Source organism: Aquarana catesbeiana, linkage group LG02 (genome assembly GCF_042186555.1).
Source record: "Aquarana catesbeiana isolate 2022-GZ linkage group LG02, ASM4218655v1, whole genome shotgun sequence".
Lineage (NCBI taxonomy): Eukaryota > Metazoa > Chordata > Amphibia > Anura > Ranidae > Aquarana > Aquarana catesbeiana.
Window position 1 is genome coordinate 298,826,300 of NC_133325.1, and position 19,023 is coordinate 298,845,322.

The 19,023-nt window shown below is 37.2% G+C and overlaps 1 protein-coding gene across 4 annotated transcripts in view; it reads right to left on the reverse strand.

Moving 5' to 3' along the window:
* The window catches only part of LOC141127793 (short stature homeobox protein), a 62,642-nt gene that overhangs the window by 21,768 nt on the left and 21,851 nt on the right, over positions 1-19,023 (reverse strand). For 2 of the 4 annotated variants that reach the window (XM_073614571.1, XM_073614573.1), the window contains exons 3-4: positions 13,806-13,863; positions 11,301-11,389 (exon numbers count right to left, since the gene is read on the reverse strand). In XM_073614571.1, the coding sequence (XP_073470672.1) occupies positions 11,301-11,389; positions 13,806-13,863 (147 nt within the window). Of the gene's footprint in view, positions 1-11,300; positions 11,390-13,796; positions 13,864-19,023 lie in introns of all 4 variants that reach the window. The other 2 variants (XM_073614570.1, XM_073614572.1) reach the window with 1 other exon arrangement.

Consider the following 19,023-nt stretch of genomic DNA (forward strand, 5'->3'; position numbering starts at 1 on the left):
TACAGTATACTGTATCTATACTGTGTGTTTTACTTTTTGAATTTGGCGCCGAACTCCGTCCCCGTGCATCGCAACGCTCGCAGAGAATTAAGCTCGGCACTGTGAATCGAGCAAGACAAGGCGGCTCGCAGATCACAGCAGGGAGACATCGCAGGATCCAGGGGACAAGGTAAGTAACCTCCACAAGGATCCTGCGATGCGATCCCGAGTCTGGATCGGGGATACCGCTTTTGGTATTGAAAATCCACCCCGAGCCAGGCTCGGGAATACCGCTAGGGGAGTTAAAGAGCAAATAACATTGTGGATAATTATTTGGCAAATACTATTAGCTACTAAATTAGGACCATATAGAATTGATATGAAACTGCTTTGCTGAGAAAGTTTGGTGTTAAAATTGTGACCCTCTATTAGCTTTATGATAATGTCTAGAAACATGAAAATCATCCAAATTAAGTTTTGAGACTAACCTTGAACACATTATACTTGCTGTCATTTTTGTAAGATTATTATTGCCCAGTATACTTCTCTACAATCTGCCCTGTACAACATTTTATAAATAATTATATAAATAGAAATATGGTGCCACAGCTAAGTGAAAATGTGTTTACTGTACATACTAAACAAATTTTATTCTCTGAATATGCTGTGTATACAGTTTGAAAAGTGATTTATAAATATAATTGGAAGCATAAATGAGACCTGAATGAACCATTTGTACAGTTGTGGATTTCATACTAATATATCTGGCTTTTATAACTCAAACAATTTCATGGAGCAGAAGGCAGCTGAGTGCAAATTTTAGAAAGCAAGGACATAAATTAGCACTAAGAAAGCCCAGAGACCACATCCTATGTGCAGAACAGGAAATCCGTAAGTTTAGTATATACACTATGAAAATGTAAATGTTCCTAAAAAATAAATGAGATAGCTTCAATTTTCTTCCACACCAACCCTGGTCATAGATAATGCTGCCTGCAGATTATTTTACAGGTTTTTAAAATGGTAAAGAAGCACATGGCCCTCAACTGGCACACCATGACCACGATTTCTTAAAGGGGTAGAAAGTGTTCCCTTTGCAAAGGATTAGTTACTTCATTTAGTGAATATGGATAAAGTTCACTTTGCGTGGAATGCCCAATCACATAAAAGGAAGTAAAACAGGCATTTTTCTTTGCACATGATTGGGTGACTGAAGTTTGCACAACTTCTTCACATTCACTACTCCTTTAGCAAATCAGCGTTCATATCTCAATTTTGGAGAATGATTTACTAGAACAGTCGATTTTATTTCATTCAGTACATTGGTTAGCTACAAAGGGTAGAACATTAAGGAAAAAGAATAAGACTGAAAATATTAATTTATTAAACTGAGGTTGAGTTTACACCATTGGTATATCTCTGGAGGTTCAACAAAACTAGCAACAAATCTGCTAAACACAGCACTGAACTCTATTTAAGTCTATAGGAGTTGAATATTTTCACTTTTCTGGCATTTTTCAAGTCAACATTAAAAGTTTTTTTTTTTTGAAGGGACAATACACACTGTTTACAAAAATGTTTACTGTCACTTCCAAAAAAAGGACATGGCGCGCCCCTGATATTGCATAAATCAACCTTAATCAAACATGAACCTTGGGTGGCCAGAAAAAGGTGGCAGTGAGTGCACACCCCTATCCTGAACCATACCACACCACCTGTCCTCAATATTGGGACTGCACCTTGCAAGGAGTGAAGCTTTGTTGCCTTACAAGGCAAAATGTCCTCAAGTTTATGACGAGAAGGACCTCATCCCCACATCCCGTCTCTCAAAAGGGATGTTGAGTTCTACTGAGGGGGTCTATCAGAATTTTTATTAGAAATAAAAAATAAACAATGTTCCCTGATGTAAATTCAATGTCAATAACATAATCATGCAATGTAGACCAAAGTCAATCATAATGACCTGCCATGCTACTTGCAACTCCTGTAGCAAATGACAGATCTTCACCAGCTTCTATATGTTGACAAGCCAATGGGGATCCTGGCATCATTGGCCAAATATAGTAGTCACGAGTCTACAGGGATCATTCATTTTGTTGCAGTAGTGCTAGTACAAAATAATGACATAACAAAAACATGAGCCTGGGGCTTGGCAGGTAAACCTGCCAAATATGGCCAATTTGTTTGAACCAAGAACAACCATGTACTCTGAGCACTTATAGCAATAGATCATAAGTGAATGTGAGTGAGAATGGGATGACCCAGGGCTGCCCTATGCTGCTGTCAATATACACTTATATTGTAGTGTAGTGCAAAACAAAACTAATGGGATGAGCTTGGGGTTCAGAAAATGAACACAAACAACAATGACAGCGTTGGGTGTCCTCGGTATACACATGACCTCAATAGTGTGCACTGAGGGCACCGAGCGCTGTCACTGTTGTTTGTGTTCATTTTCTGAACCCCAAGCTCATCCCATTAGTTTCAACACTTTCACTGCCAAACATGAGAAAATAACTGACTTTCTGTCATACTTATTTCTACTGCACAGTGACTGTACTTCACTGCTTCTCTCTTATAATGTAAGTCTACAGGTCAAGTCAGACTAAATGAATAAAATAGATTTTGCATGTCTATAAGACAAACTGGGTCTTTAACAAAAATAATAAAACAGTCAAAAAAACAATCCCTCAAAAGGATTTTCAGTGATTAACTAGAAACCCCTTTGCTTATTCAAAATGGTAAGGCTTTGCTGTTTTTATATTAGACTATGACATTTTTAAAGTGATGGTGCTCCAGTCTTTCATTTAATTTTCCAGCCAGGCTAGAACTGCTTTGCACTGAAAAGGGTCAGGGAGCTTTACGCGTTCTAGCAGCCTTGAGATTGCTATTTTCACACAAGAAACAGATGATTCAAAGTAACACCTATCATTCCTCAACGTCCAACAGATGTAAGACTTTTGAACTTTACAGAAGAAAATGGAAAATCCCTTATAATATATTCAGCTTTTTGAAGTAAACATTTTAGAAAAAGTTGGCAGATCTTAGTAAATAAACATTTTGGGTATTACTTTTACTCTACACCTTGAGGTTCTTTACTGATTGATCCTAAGGAACAGCAAAACATATTTAAAAATCCTAACATAAGGGTTTGTGAATGTGAAAGGGTTAGACCTTCTGTCACACAGCTATATCCTAGTTAAGGATATTCATCCTCAGGACCTCAAACAAGCAGGAGGAAAGTTCAACACTAATCTTAGAAAGTATTATTTTAGCAAAAGAGTAATTGGTTCTGGGAATAGACTTCCAGCAGAGGTAGCGAGTCAGTCAACAGTAAGTTGATTCAAATATGCTTGGGACAAACTATACTCAGACAAAAAGTTAAAGTCAGAAGATTAAGTCCTGCTAGATCACTTCAGGCTGGCCCCTTTTGCAGGTATAGCTATGTAAAACATAAAAAAAGTGCCTATACCATTTAAAATCCAGTTAGACACTGTCTCTCCCTTCTCTGCACATGCTCAGTTGCTCTCTATTTTTAGGCACTTTTAGGCACTGCCGAATTTGTAGAGGCTGATCTGCTGACAGCCTTAATGTGGAATCAAACCCTCCTATCCTTTACAGCCACAGAAGCTGCTTCTGTTTGATCTGCAACTGCCATGGTGCTGCATGTGATCAGTTATGATACCAGCCATTTGATGGTTTGACAGTTTGGTTGAAGACACAAGCAAATGGACAGTTAGCACTCCTGGCATTCCAGGAATGTAACTGTTTTTTGAAACCATTAAATTGATGAGTTTAGTTCTGCTTTATGATTCACTGATGTGCTGGGGCTCTGTGCTTCAGCAAAATGGCAGCCTCCAACAAGAAGAAACAGGAGCAATGCTAGAGGCAATTTACAGCACACACAACATTATTTTTTATCAAGTTGTTTAGGGTAAAGTTACACTTTAAAGCGGGGTTCCAATTAAAAAAATAATTAATTAAAAGTCAGCAGCTACAAATACTAATACTAAGTGTCCAATACTAATAATGGGACACTTACCTGTCCCACGGTCCAGCAATGCGGGGAAATGAAGCCCCACTTGTCCCCCCCTTCTCTCTGCGGCGCCGGCATTTTCACTGTGGGCGACCGGCTGTGCCTTCACAGCCGGGCACGCACTGTGCATGCGTGATCCGCATTGAGTGCTGTGACTGGCCGGGCAATTATCTGGGACCTGTGACGTGTCCCAGATGAGTGCCGAGAGGAAGGGGGAGAGGTGATCTCCCTTCAGGTGCCGTGGAGTGTCAGGAGGAAGTGGGAGCTGAAGCCCTCTAAAAAGAAGGTTTCCGCTCCCCCCCCCAAAAAAAATGACATGCCAAATGTGGCATGTCAGGGGGTCACCTTCCCTTAAAGTGGAAGTTCCATTTTTGGGTGGAACTCCGTTTTAACAAAAAAAACAAAAAAATATGAAAATGGTGCAGATTTAATGGGTGACTAATAGTGATTTTCCCTCACTTCAGAGAAATTTATTCTTACCTCCTTTTGTGTCTCCATGACAGGAAGTAAAGAAAAATCACAACAATGGGATATAAACTGTAAAAAAAAAGTGTAACAGGAATTTTAACCCCTCTACAAAGTTTTGGCTATAAATATATCTTAATAATCTTCACATCAGTTACTTAAGTGTGTCTAAAGCCAACTTTTTTTGTTGTTTTGGTTAGAGTAGGGAAGGATTTGAACCTCTGTGAGGTGATTATTGTTGACCCTAATGGCAAAGTTCATCCTTTTTTTTTATGGGCTCTTTACCATTATCGTTGAAATTGAGGGAAAATCCAAAATTTTGACAGGAATAGAAGGGAAATGTTCCAGTGGGGACTTTAAATAGGGACACTTGTTCCAGTGACAGCTGTCTAAGATGAACTTTCTGTTATTTTGGAGAGATTTTCTTTCACTGCCTGTTGTGTCTATGGAACAGAAAGTAAAGGCAACGCTCCACGATGGATGGAGGCAACAAAATAAAACAGGGATTCCCTGCTCTATGCAAAACTGAAAAAGTGATGGCTTTAGATTTACTGTAGGAATCTGATTATTTTATTTTCTATCATTTAAAAAGCATTTTATGTCTGTTTTATGTAGATGTAATTATCTTTTATTTATTTCAAATTACCTAATCAGTTAAGAGGACATTATATAATAGAGATATCTTTCTGAAATGTATTTGATGACTGAATTACACACAAGGTTGCCAAGTCAGCATAAAAATTGTTCCTTAAGAAACTCAGTCTTTCTAAAGTTTAAAACTTACTTCCCTAATTGTGAGGAAAATATAGCATTAACTAAATGAAGCAAAAGTAAATCATACAGTGGAAATATGCCTAGGCATGAGATGTTTGTTTTTGTCCTAGGAAATATGATCTATATACTTAATATTTACATACTTCCTGCTGAGCATCATACAAGCTGGACATATGAGCTGGGGAAATCAGTACCAATCTTATATTTGCTTGTCTGTAGGAAAAATTAGGAGACATGCATGTCCAATGGTATTCAATAAAGCGTTCCTATTCTTATTCAATAGTTTATAGCAACCAATACCCTTTTACTGGTCTGTCTTCAGTATTATTGAATAAGGCCTCAGTTTTTCACCCAGCATTGGTGTCCCACAGTTACATCATCTAGTACATATAGTATGAATCGTAAAGAGTGAAAATTGCTACAATGAGCTTATTTTAACATATTTCTGAAATTGTGAATCAATATGTAATACTTTACACCCTATAAACTGCTAAACTACTGATCACAAAATCCCTAACATGGAAAAATCCAATGGATCCAATCCAATAACAAGACTTTTCTAGGCCTCTAACCATATGTCAATAAACTGAGGTTGATTTACTAAATGTGTTTGTTTACACTTTGCTCAGAGAAGCTGTATTAACTTAAATCATCCAATTAAAAAAAAATGACCTGCTAAGCCTGGAATTAAAAATTGTCTTCCATAACAATTACAACACTAAAAAGAACACTTTTTTCCCCCAATCATTTATAATAGTGTATGCATATCCATGTGTTTGTTGAATAAGTTCAAAAATAAACATCAGAGGGCTTATTCACACCTTCATGTTGAAGTAACTCGCATGTTACCGCATTGCATGGTAGCAGACCATACATGCATTGGTGTGTTGCGTCCCTATTAATTTTTAATACCATCCTGACATAATGGCTATGCATTGCAATGTACCACAAAGCACAACACACAATCCTTGGAATTCATAATTAATGTCATAGATACTGTTTATAAATTGTGTTGTGGTAGTGCAGCAAATGACAGAGCTTGCTTCAGATTCATATATATGTCCTTAAGCCGTATATATGAATCTGTTGCAACTCTGGAAGAACTACCACAAGCACCAATGCAAAGTGGTGGAGTTATACAGGCAGAAAAGCTATTTGGAGAAGTTGGGAGAGTAATGGAAATGTATCAACTATCAGAACTTAAAGATCAATTTTTGTTGGAGAATTAAACACAATAATTAAATGTGTGGCACAATCAACAATTTACTCCAACATGGAAAAGATCCTATTTGCCTCCACTTTCCTTCCAATCAATATGGTGGGATTTCTTTATGGATCTGTTGTAACAATAGCACCGTACAGTGAAAGTGTTGCAAATAAAAGGAGTTTTCATGAATTTGGTGCAAGGCTTTCAACTACATACACACCTCTAGAAATGTGTTGCAAATGCCTTATTGAATTTCCCCAATGTGGTGCACTGAAAAACAACATCATTTTCATGCATTGCAGCCCATTAATTTTAAAATGACACAATGTATCTCAACACATCAAAAAAATGCATGTCTTGCAGCGCAGTGTGAGGAGGGGTAAATGATCCTTTATATGTAGTTTGCCCATACGGCCGTTCTAGTATTAAAAGAAATGTCATTGATATGACATTATAGGAATTACAGTATAGACATAATAATCTACCTCTTCTTGAACTTAAAACTATGATCAGGGAGAATGTGTTTTATGTATATTCTCTTCCATACTATAATTATAGTACACTCAAACTAAAGCGTAAAAGTTATAATAAACTCAAACCTCATTAGCATACCTCATGACATTCTCTGTACACACTTGCACAACACAAAATATGTCATATATAAGCCCCCTGGAAGCTAACTAAAGCAATCCACAATTGAACTCTTACTCATTTAAGAAAAAAAAGTAGGTAATAGAGCTGGATCATTCTGCGCAAAATCAACAAGCCATGTGAATGTGTGCAATACATCACATAAACAACTGGAGCTGCTTAATATGGTGAGGCTGATTTATTAAGGCAAAAAAAGAAAAGCGTGTGAATATTCTTTTTAATTATTCAAATCAGATGAAAAAGATAATAAAAGTGAATATCCACCATTTTTTGAGTGAGAATTCTCAATTCTTTTAGTAAATCTGCCCTTTTACATGCTAGAGAACATTTGAGCTTAAAAATCAGTTGCTGTAAGTGAATAGGTTACTATGGCATACATGCTGGCACAATATTTATATTAATATTAACAAGAAAAAGACTGGATACGGCAGAGCTGCATTGAGTAGCAGGCTCCTCTGAGCTAAGTAAAAAAATTCCTAATGACTGCATTAACTACCATTGGTATAACCTTCCTTTTTTAAGTTTCTCATGGCCCTGTACCTTTCTGAAACAAAATTGAATATTAGAAAGACAAATGTTTTAAAAGAGGAGTATAACAGAAGAATTTATTTTCTTTTACTTATTTCCTTTTTTGTTATAGATTATTGGCATATATATGGTGGACTAAAATATTTATCTAAAGTTACAATTGTTCAACTAAATTGAGAGTAAATTACACATTTGCAGTAACTGAATAGAGAAACCAAAGCAAAAAATGAATGTAACATATCTTTCCTTTAGCCCACCAATACCACAAATAAATTCACGCCACTAGAAGACTGCCTATCATCACCAGCAGAGAAAATGAAATATATTTTCAGCTCGTTCTAAGGTTCTGTGTGGCACAGTGTAAATTTGTTATAAGGTACTCATGTTTGTCTTCATTTTGTACCATAAAAATCTAGCTGAAATGGCCAGCAAAAAATGAATTTGACTGAAAACGTTTGTTTTGGACATCTGTCCAGCAACCACATGTATGCTCGAAGTTTGCCACTTTCTCCATACAAACATCAGTTAGTCAATACAACTTCAGGTGGCCAACCATCTCATAAAGTCCCCACTGTATTGTAAAAATGAGCGACAGTACTTATCTGTTTCACAGAGAGTAAAAAACAGCTTTCATAAGCTAGACACACGCACTATTTGCCATTTTTGTTTTTCTGAAAAGTTCATTAATAAATATGAGCCATTTTTAGGAAGCACTTGGTTACCACACAGTGGCACTTACACGTAGACTGGTTTAAATGCTTTTTCCCCACATCATCAAAAAATTTAGAAAATTCACACCTGGAAATTAATATAACTTGGACTGAAGTCTTGCCACAAAAAAAAAAAAAGCACACACAATATCAAATTGTTCTCAAACTGTAGGAGCAAATTAACACCCATATGGCATATCTTGAAAAGTGTTATGACACATCAAATGTAGGTAAATGGCAAAGATAATAGAAAAGGTGTTAATGTAGCCACTGGCCAAAATAAAATGTATTTATTACCCATATTCTTCTGCATATTCAGAGGGTCTCAATGAGTACTACAAGTTGAACGCTCATACATTTGATTTTGATTAATCATTCATCATCATTAATCATGTGTTTTCCAATATACATTTGCAGACAAGGAAAAATTCCAATACTAACAATTTCTCATGTTTCATTTTTATAACAAATGCTTTTCCTCCTGCATGTTCAAATAATCTGTAAATGGCTTCATTGGAACAATATGTAAAATAGCTTATTAACACGCTTTGTGATGACAAATGTTCTATACTATATTTTTACCTTTAGAAATAAAATGTACAAAACATATTTTATAACTGTTATTACTAGATTAGTGAATTGTCCTTGAGCTAAACATTCAGCTACATGCAAGGAACTTTTTTAATACCTCACAAGTGACTTGTTGTTTGAAATTGAAAAAGTGAATATGGATGCCCTAAGTTCCCTAGTTTCAAATTTATTTATTTTTTGGATAGTATTGTTAACAGGCCTGCATGGTAATGGCAGTTAGATCTATTCATTAAAATATTTAAAGGAAGGGAAACGGGTATAGATTTTACATGTACGTAAACCCTACAATTGTACATAAAGTGTTCATTTTAAATGAAACACCATGAAGGTCAGTTTAAAATATGTCTGTGTCCCTTTTAATAAAAAAAATCTATGCTAACTGGTTTACCTTCTAAGCATCTAAGCATGCGATAGTACAACACACCTTCTGCTACCATAGTTCTATAATAAGAGATATTCAGGGCTGCTATAAAACAATATAAAAAAAGGCTACGCTACTTCTTGCTAAATCACATTGGTCACTCTGGTACAAAACCAAAGCATGATATAAAGAAAAATTGTAACAAATATGGGGTATATTTCTAAACTAACTTTATACGCATTGCTTACATCTATCTTTTTTAAATTTTCCTTCTTTTGTAATTTATGCCAAATACTAAGATACCGATTAGATATAGAAATGCCTTCTGCTCTATCTTTATCAATTTATTTTCCAATAAAGACATGATGTATCAAAAACGATATTCTGGTTATCTTCTAGAGAGTAAGACATTAATATTGAAAATCATATGACAGTATTGCATACATTGCTAAACGCAGTTAAATATGTGCTCTATTTTTATATTAATATTCAAAATGTATATTTTAATTTTTTTGTATTAATTACTTAAGCCCCGGGTCTCATTTGTTTGCCCTGTGAAGTGATCTGTGGTCCCAACAGGACTTCCTGTGTGCTCACACAGCCATCTTTGAACAGGGCAGAACTGCTCCAACTGCCCTGCCTACCCCTACAGCAACAATTCACTACAATAAAAGGGATCAAATAGATCACTAACATAAGTGATCGTTTGCTGCAAAGGAGCATGGGGGAGGGGCAGAATCAAGTCTTTCCTCAGCTCCCTAAAGAAAAAAGTGTAAAAAAAAGAAAATTGATAAATTGCTAACCAATAAGACAAATAAATAAATAAATACAAACTAAAAAAAAACAAAAATCCTCTCCCCATCCCATTAATCCCCAGAATGGATACACTGGATGGCATTTTGCATTACTGTGTGAGTGTCAAACACTGACATAAGTCAGTGGGCATAAAAGTCAATAAGGATTTTAGAGCTCCCAAACTTATGAAAATGTTGCCTTCATGCTCATTTCTGTCCAAACCTAAGTTTCCACAAGCAGATTTGTATTGCTTGTTCCCATGCATGTTGCAATATAATGGTGAAAGGAGAAAAAAGTCCTTCTAAATTTAAGAAAAAAAACTTGTATTTAAGTAAAAAAAAATCACATTCATGTGATATCATATTAGTTGAAAGGCTTTCACTGTCATATTTCTTCCTAATTAAAACAGGAAGATACAATGTATGTATTCATATCCACTACCAAATTAAAGCCTGTAGTGAATTAAAAGATGCATATGTTAGGGTAGACTAGAAAAGCTAAACATTATATGATACAAAACTGAGACATCTCCAATACTAAAAATAAACCACTCTGGCACCTAATGGTGAAAACGGGGAACATCTCTAATACTGAATTAGTTAAAAATATATTTGCTAAATAAAGGAGGGCAAATGAAAAGGGTGCTTTGCCTTTTTAATTGTTCAATATTTTCTTTTTATTTGATATGAATTGCAATCTAATCCAACTAGCATTTAGCAAGCATTCTAAAGACATCCAATATTACCATGCCATTACTAACTGCTGTTATCGGTAACTATGAAATTATCTGTAGAACAATCCCTCAAAACAATTTACAATGTAATGCAGAGATGGATCAGATTTTCATTCTTCTGTATGAACAACTGTGCTGGCCCAGGACTGTTACCAATGTTACAACAGTGTTAAGCTGTAATTACCTTACATGAGGACCTGGCAGTTAGAAAACATGTAATCTATGTCCAACATCTATAAAACAAAAATAGCTGAAAGAAAAAGCTGTCCAGATGCCCATATCAATCACAGGTTAGTTTTATGTTATTGTTTGTACCAGACAATTTGACTGATAGCTTTAGGTAGCTCCTCTTTTTTTACCTGTAATGATTATGATTGTTGTCTAAAAAATTTAAAGAAGTACATTTCCAGGTATTGGGCTTTATAGTCACACTCATATATTTTTCCCCAGCAAATGCAAAAATTTGCTACCTGTTGGAAAGGCATCCTCAACGCTCCCATGTTCACATATGGTGCAACCCTACATGTTTCTAAATGACTTGCTGTTCCCAGAATCACACCTGAAATAGAAATATAAGTCAGTGCTGCATACATTTGTATTGGACTAATAGATGTAATCCCTTCTCTAAACTAAAAGGACAGGTTACAATCTTTTAGGAATAAGTAATCAGCAAGCCATGCCAACCCAGAAAATCTGGGAACAAAGAAAAGCGCAAAAAAGTATTTTCTAACTATTAATTATAATAGCAGGCACCTCACTGCCTTATCTTGGGCATTATGATTCTGGTTCACTTTCATATTAATATAAAGCATAAATAGGACAATTCACCCTTTGTGCAAATTACTACTGAACCAGAAGTGTTAAAGCAGAATTCCACCCAAAAATGGAACTACCGCTTTAAGGGAGGTGACCCCCTGACATGCCACATTTGGCATGTCATTTTTTTAGGGGGGGAGCCGGTACCCTCTTTCCAGAGGGTCCCAGCTCCCACTTCCTCCCGGCGCACCGCGACACCAGAAGGGAGATCACCTCTCCCCTCTCCCTCTCGGCAATCATCTGGGACACGTCACAGGTCCCAGATGATTGCCTGGCCAGTCACAGCACTCGACACGGCCCGCGCATGTGCAGTGGGTGCTCGGCTGTGAAGCCACAGCCAGGCACCCACACTTACAATGCCGGTGCCGCAGAGAGGAGGGGGAGAGGAGCGGGGCTTCGCTCCACAGCATCGCTGGACTCCAGGACAAATTGTTAAACGTCAGCAGCTGCAGTATTTGTAACTGCTGACTTTTTTTTTTTGCAGAACTGCGCTTTAAGTCAGCAAAATAACAAAAAAGGTGGATGTCTATATTGTGGCTTCACTATTTTATACTTGATAATTGGACTACACATGTTGCTCTGTGGGGCTTCCTTATGTTGGGTTTGACTTGACAAAACCAAAGAGTTAAAATATGGGCTGATTTAAAGAACTGGAGCAAAATTTTACCCTTAGCAGCTAATTACATATATTGCTTCATTACTTACTTGTTACAGTATATTTCTCTAGAAGATTGAGGATTGTGGGTTCTCTGAATAATGCAGGAGCTCTGACAAGCAGCCTCTGTGTTGAATGACCCTAAAGTGCTCAAGACAAAGCACTTGGATGCTTAAGATCAGACTCCTAGCATCAAGAGCCAGGTGAGGAGTTAATGAGCATTCTTAGCCCCTTTTTAAGGCAGCCAACATGGTCTATTCAATGGTCTCCTAAAATAGACCTATCTCCAAATATTTTGTGCAAGAGCCCAAGCTTGAGCATATGCTAGCTCTCAAACAGTGAAAATCTCAGCAGAGAGTAAAAAGATTAAAATGGTGGTCACCTGGTCACTCCCTGGATCATTCAAAGAGCCAAGGCACTGTGACAGTGACTCAAGACGTCTCCTATATGAGACAAATAAAATATACAAAAAAAGTACCTTTTAAGTAATAAAAAAATGAAAAACAAAAATAGAAGACCTCATACACCCATTACCAAATGTACATACGTAGTATAAACATACTCCCAATTAGCACTATATATATTTATCAAAATCTTTGTTACACTACTTATTAAGTGCAATTTATGCACATTTCCCTGTGTTATGTCTATTTAAAAACATTGCAAGTACTGAAAAATGCCTGATAATCCTGCCAGGAATGCAGTGAGCTCCTAGTTTTCTGTATTGGGCTGCCAGCACTGGCGACGCTGCACTAAGATTCCCAGCAGCGCTGTCAGCCCTGCCAAATTTCTTCTCTGCTGAACTATTGTATATCAGTGTAGGATAGTATAGCAGGGCAATGTTGACAGCCCTATACAAGATGTTAGGAAATGACCGCATTTCTGGCAAATATTTTCATAACTTTTTTAAAGAGACACCGTATGGGGAAAGTGCATGTATTGGTGGTGCTTTGCTAGTTAGGATTTTTGCCCACACACACACTTTAAGTATTATTACACATGATACAGATGTTACAATATATGGGCATAATCTTAGCTTAATGCTTTGTTAAAGTAATTTAGGTTTTTAATGTAAGTTTATTTACAGTACTTATTTACAGTACTACAGAATTTTCAGTTTCAGTTGTCTTGCAAGACAATACTTGGGCCCAGTGATAGGCTGCTCAAGCTCATTTCACTGTGGGAAAAATTAGTGGAGTTTGTCTATGCCCCAAAACCAGAAAGTGACTGCTGAGGAGTCTCTTGCCCTAGTGCATAGTGAAGCCAAAGCTTTCCGTCTTCTCTAGGTTACTGTACATTTTACAGTTAAGAGTTGGTTAAGTATCAGTTGTGCAGGAATGGTAATTGCTACCACTTGCAGAAAATGTTACTTTACCTAATGGAAAAATGGCAGAAGGCTGCTTTTGAGGTAATGTCTAGAAAGAGATGGCTAATTGTGTGTGTGTGTGTGTGTGTGTGCATCTTGAAAAAAGGAAAAATTGATCATGTTACTCACCATACCCACCTTTATGCATTTGGTTTTCTTGTTTTCTGCATTTTGCTCTTCGGTTCTGAAACCATACCTATAAAACACACAGAGGATTAGTGTTCTGCATCCATCATAATTATATCCAGTATCATTTAAACAAAAGTAGGTTACAGATCTTCAATCATCAGTAGGAATGTATATCTTAAGTAACAATTATTTTATAAAAATAACATTGCTGTCTTTTATAATTATATCAGTATTTGTCAAGGTATAAATAGTCCTGTTATCATCAGTAAAATATTACAGACCATTTAGTGGCAAATGTGAAATGTGTATCTTTAAAGTCCTTGTTTTGCTTGTTAACTATTGCTTTATTTCTATACTGATTATTGTTTTTTTGAATATATTGCAACAGACTAGTTTTCTAAGCACAGGGCATCAATAATTGCTAACAAATCACGTTTCCTTGCTTTCTGCTAGAACCTCCACTATGTAGATTAGTAGCAGCTTATAGGAAACACACAGATGATTTCACAGTTGATTCTGAAGAGAGATCTGAAAAAAATGACTCGTTGATATTCATTGATGAACAGAACTGAGAAACACTGCTACAAATTGAGGAGGCTGTGATTTCCAAGTTTAAATAAGGTATACTTAACAAAGAATCAGAATTTTAAAGTAATATTGCCACTGCCAGACAGACTGCCAGACATGGCAATAATAGAACACATCCATTCAGTGTATTGCTATGGGGAACAAAAAGTGTATATTCAGTTACAATAAAGATTTTATCTGTCAAATAGCAAACCAAGAATGCTCAAAGTGTAATTCTAACACTGGTATTCGAAAGTTTGTAAAGATTTTTATTTTTGGGTATGTTTTTAAGACCACAAAAATACACTGGGTTGTGGATTGCTGCAATCAATCACACCAAACCTCCTCCCAACAAACTATAGCTATGTGAATTAGAGGGGAAAATATGTTATTGAAACTGATCAAGCAATCCTTAACCAATAATGAAAGATTTTCTGTTATACAGGACACAGGTCCAAAAATTGTGTTTAATGTAGATCTTCAGCCTCTGCAGCATGGTCCCTCCTCTCCAACCCTCCTACAGTCCTGTGCATGGATAGCAGTCTTATTTATATTTTTTATCCTTTTTTTAAGGAAATTGTCTGCCCCCTGCACATCATTCACCTAGGTGAATGACATGCCTTGCTCCCCCTCTTTGCCTCCAGGGATATGCATGTCACATACAGTATCTCACAAAATTGAGTACACCCCTCACATTTTTGTAAATATTTTATTATATCTCTTTCAGTGACAACACTGAAGAAATGACACTTTGCTACAATGTAAAGTAGTGAGTGTACAGCTTGTATAACAGTGCAAATTTGCTGTCCCCTCAAAATAACTGAACACACAGCCATTAATGTCTAAACCACTGGCAACAAAAGTGAGTACACTCTTAAGTGAAAATGTCCAAATTTGGCCCAATTAGACATTTTCCCTCCACGGTGTCATGTGACTCAATAGTGTTAAAAGGTCTCAGGTGTGAATGGGGAGCAGGCATGTTAAATTTGGTGTTATCTCTCTCACTCTCTCATACTGGTCACTGGAAGTTCAGTATGGCAAATCATGGCAAAGAACTCTCTGAGGATCTGAAAAAAAGAATTGTTGCTCTACATAAAGATGACCTAGGCTATAAGAAGATTGTCAAGCTACTCAAAGACTACTCAACCCTCAATGATACCTACTGCTACAAAACACCTCTACAGTCCCTCTACAGTCTATTAAGGACTGATTAAACTATCACTATAAACACACACATATCTCACACATGCTACCTGCAAAACCTTTGCCTTTATCTTCTACGTGATTCCTGCTATTACTTGGCATAGTTTAATAAGAAATGTTTTCTGTTATATGATCCATATGACTCACTAACCTATTGTACTGTCTTATATCTGTGATCTTCATAGCTGCTGCATCCGCATTTGCTTATTTTCTGTTGTATCATTTATACTTTCAATAAAAACTTTTACAACAAAAAAAGAAGATTGCCAAGACCCTGAAACTGAGCTGCAGCATGGTGGCCAAGACCATACAGCGGTTTACCAGGGCAGGTTCCACTCAGAACAGGCCTCGCCATGGTCGACCAAAGAAGCTAAGTGCACGTGTTCAGCATCATATCCAGAGGTTGTCTTTGGGAAATAGATGTATGAGTGCTGCCAGCATTGCTGCAGAGGTTGAAGGGGTAGGGAGTCAGCCTGTCAGTGCTCAGACCATATGCTGCACAATGCATCAAATTGGTCTGTATAGCTGTCATCCCAGAAGGAAGCCTCTTCTTAAGATGATGCACAAGAAAGCCCGCAGTTTGCTGAAGACAAGCAGGCTAAGGACATGGATTACTGGAACCATGTCCTGTGGTCTGATGAGACCAAGATAAACTTATTTGGTTCAGATGGTGTCAAGCATGTGTGGTGGCAACCAGGTGAGGAGTACAAAGACAAGTGTGTCTCTGGCCTACAGTCAAGTATGGTGGTGGGAGTGTCATGGTCTGGGGCTGCATGAGGGCTTCCGGCACTGTGGAGCTACAGTTCATTAGGGGACCATGAATGCTAACATGTACTGTGACATACTGAAGCAGAGCATGATCCCCAGCCTACGGAGACTGGGCCGCAGAGCAGTATTCCAACATGATTACCACCCCAAACACACCTTCAAGACGACCACTGCCTTGCTAAAGAAGCTGAAGGTGGGGCATCTAAAAACTATTGAGCATCTGTGGGGCATCCTCAAATGGAAGGTGGAGGAGCGCACCTAACATCCACCAGCTCCGTGATGTGGTCATGGAGGAGTGCAAGAGGACTCTAGTTGCAACCTGTGAAGCTCTGGTGAACTCCATGCCCAAGAGGGTTACGGCAGTGCTGGAAAATAATGATGGCCACAAAAAACATTTCCACTTAGGGGTGTACTCATTTTTTTTGCCTGCGGTTTAGACATTAATGGCTGTGTGTTGAGTTATTTTGAGGGAACAGCAAACTTACACTGTTGTACAAGCTGTTCAGTCACTACTTTACATTGTAACAAAGTGTAATTTCTTTAGTGTCGTCATACGAAAAGATATAATAAAATATTTACAAAAAATGTGAGGGGTGTACTCACTTTTGTGAGATACTGTATGCCAGGAGCCAAAGCCTTTCATTCAGTAAAGATGGAGGTGGCAGGCCTAGCAGGGTGTCATTGAGAGGCGCTCCAGCTGAACCTGGAACAGTCGGCAGCCTCTCGATGATATCACAGCAAAACATGGCGTTGCAGGACCAAGAAGTGCCAGAAGAGAAGAGGATCTGAGCTAGACAGCACTGGATCCATTGAGTGGGTAAGTATCTGAAATAGGCTAAGCACAACATCAGGTAAGCAGTAGTTGTTAAAATAAAATATGAGGGGGGAGGGTGAAAATCGGCTATAACACTCTTGTGTGTCCAAGTACTTAGTTCTAAGCTGCACACAATTGCTTCCAAATTCTTTTGAACTGACTATTTAAGGCAATCTACCTTGACCTAATACTGTATATATAGGAAGGAATTACCTATCCTGTGAGAAGAGAGAAGTAGTACATACAGACACAATCCGCCATCCTCAGGCTTATGTCATTTGCATGGGCTTTAAAAGATACAATTCATGAAGCTGAATTGTATCTTTTAAAGCCCAACCAAATAAAAGAAATCAATATGCATTCAGATGGACATTTTAGTAATAACATTCATTTTTATAATTATACCTCCTCCACTTTCCTGTTAAACTTGTTATTCAGAGTGTTTAAACACGACTGTGCATTATAATAGCCACCATAGCTAGACCCAGTACATGCAGTAATCAGCACCAGTACCAGATCTGGTCAGACATGCCCTTCCATTATTCTGTAATACATGTCTGCAAGAAGACATTTATAATCAGTTGTGTAGCTGTTACTTATCTAGATAGGCACAGAATATTGGGGTTGAAGAGCCAGATGCTGTATTTATACTAAGAAAACATTGCATTGAATAGCATTTCCACGTGGGAAGCAGTCACAAATCATCACAGTCAAAGGTTGGAGAATAGCAATATTGTCAGGAAGGTCCACATAAAAGGAAAAGTGATCAAGTTTTTCCAAAATGGCCAATCATTTATCCTACAAACAATACTTGGAAAGTAGTGCCTGATGTCTTCTCACAACATTATATCCATTAGTTTTAGCCATTTGTTAAAAGGAAATTTATGTTGAGAAAATATGCAGGATGCCATTGCTGAATTCTGCTTTTGAATATCCTGGCTGTTGTGTTAATCCAAACGCTTGGAAAACAAAACTGAAACCATGCTAATATAAGAATAGCTGCTTACACAATATGTGATATATCATATCAATAAACATTAAATCAACAGACAAGTACAACATTAATCTAAGCACATACAGTAAACAGTCAAGTGCATGAATAATTAGTGAATGTTTGTGCCAATAAAATGTGAAAGAACAGTCTGTAAAATAATCACAAAATCTTCCTGTTTCACAATATGAAAAGCAGCAATCTTCAAATGGGCCCAGCAATACAAGCTGCACTCCACCACTGTGCAATACCTAAAGGCTTATCAGAGAGTCATAACCACCATTTAATGAGTGGTCAAATAACACATTATAACCATATTGGGATCTATTTGGATAGTGGCTTCTACCATATCTCATTTATATCTCCACAAAAACTCATATGTATAGGTAAAAGAGAAGGGAGGGCCAAGTGCTTCCAATAGTGTAAATTCAAAGTAAGTTTTTATTAAAAAGAAAAACGTTTAAAAAAACTCACACAGTTAAAAGGTAATAGTGCTATGTATCCACAATGAATCAGAACCCGATCGGTACACTTCTGCGTGTGTGATGACATCAAAACGTCTGGGTCCGCCCTATGCATTTCATCACAAATAACATCATTGGGGGCTTCCAAGTGTTTTAATACTTCCTAAATCAATGACCTAGAATGAGTATACAGATACGGATACTACCTGTTGTTTCTGGGTCAATGGAGATAACTTACAAAAAGATTAGAAGTAGTTCACTTTGCAAAGTGTATTTTCATATAGTTTAGTAAATAAGGGGAAGCTGCATTTACTTTAAATACCCAAAACATGTGCAAGGGAAAAAACAGGATTTTTATTTGTACATGATTGGATGACTGAATTGAACACAGCTTTACCTTATTCAGAAAGCAAAGGGAAT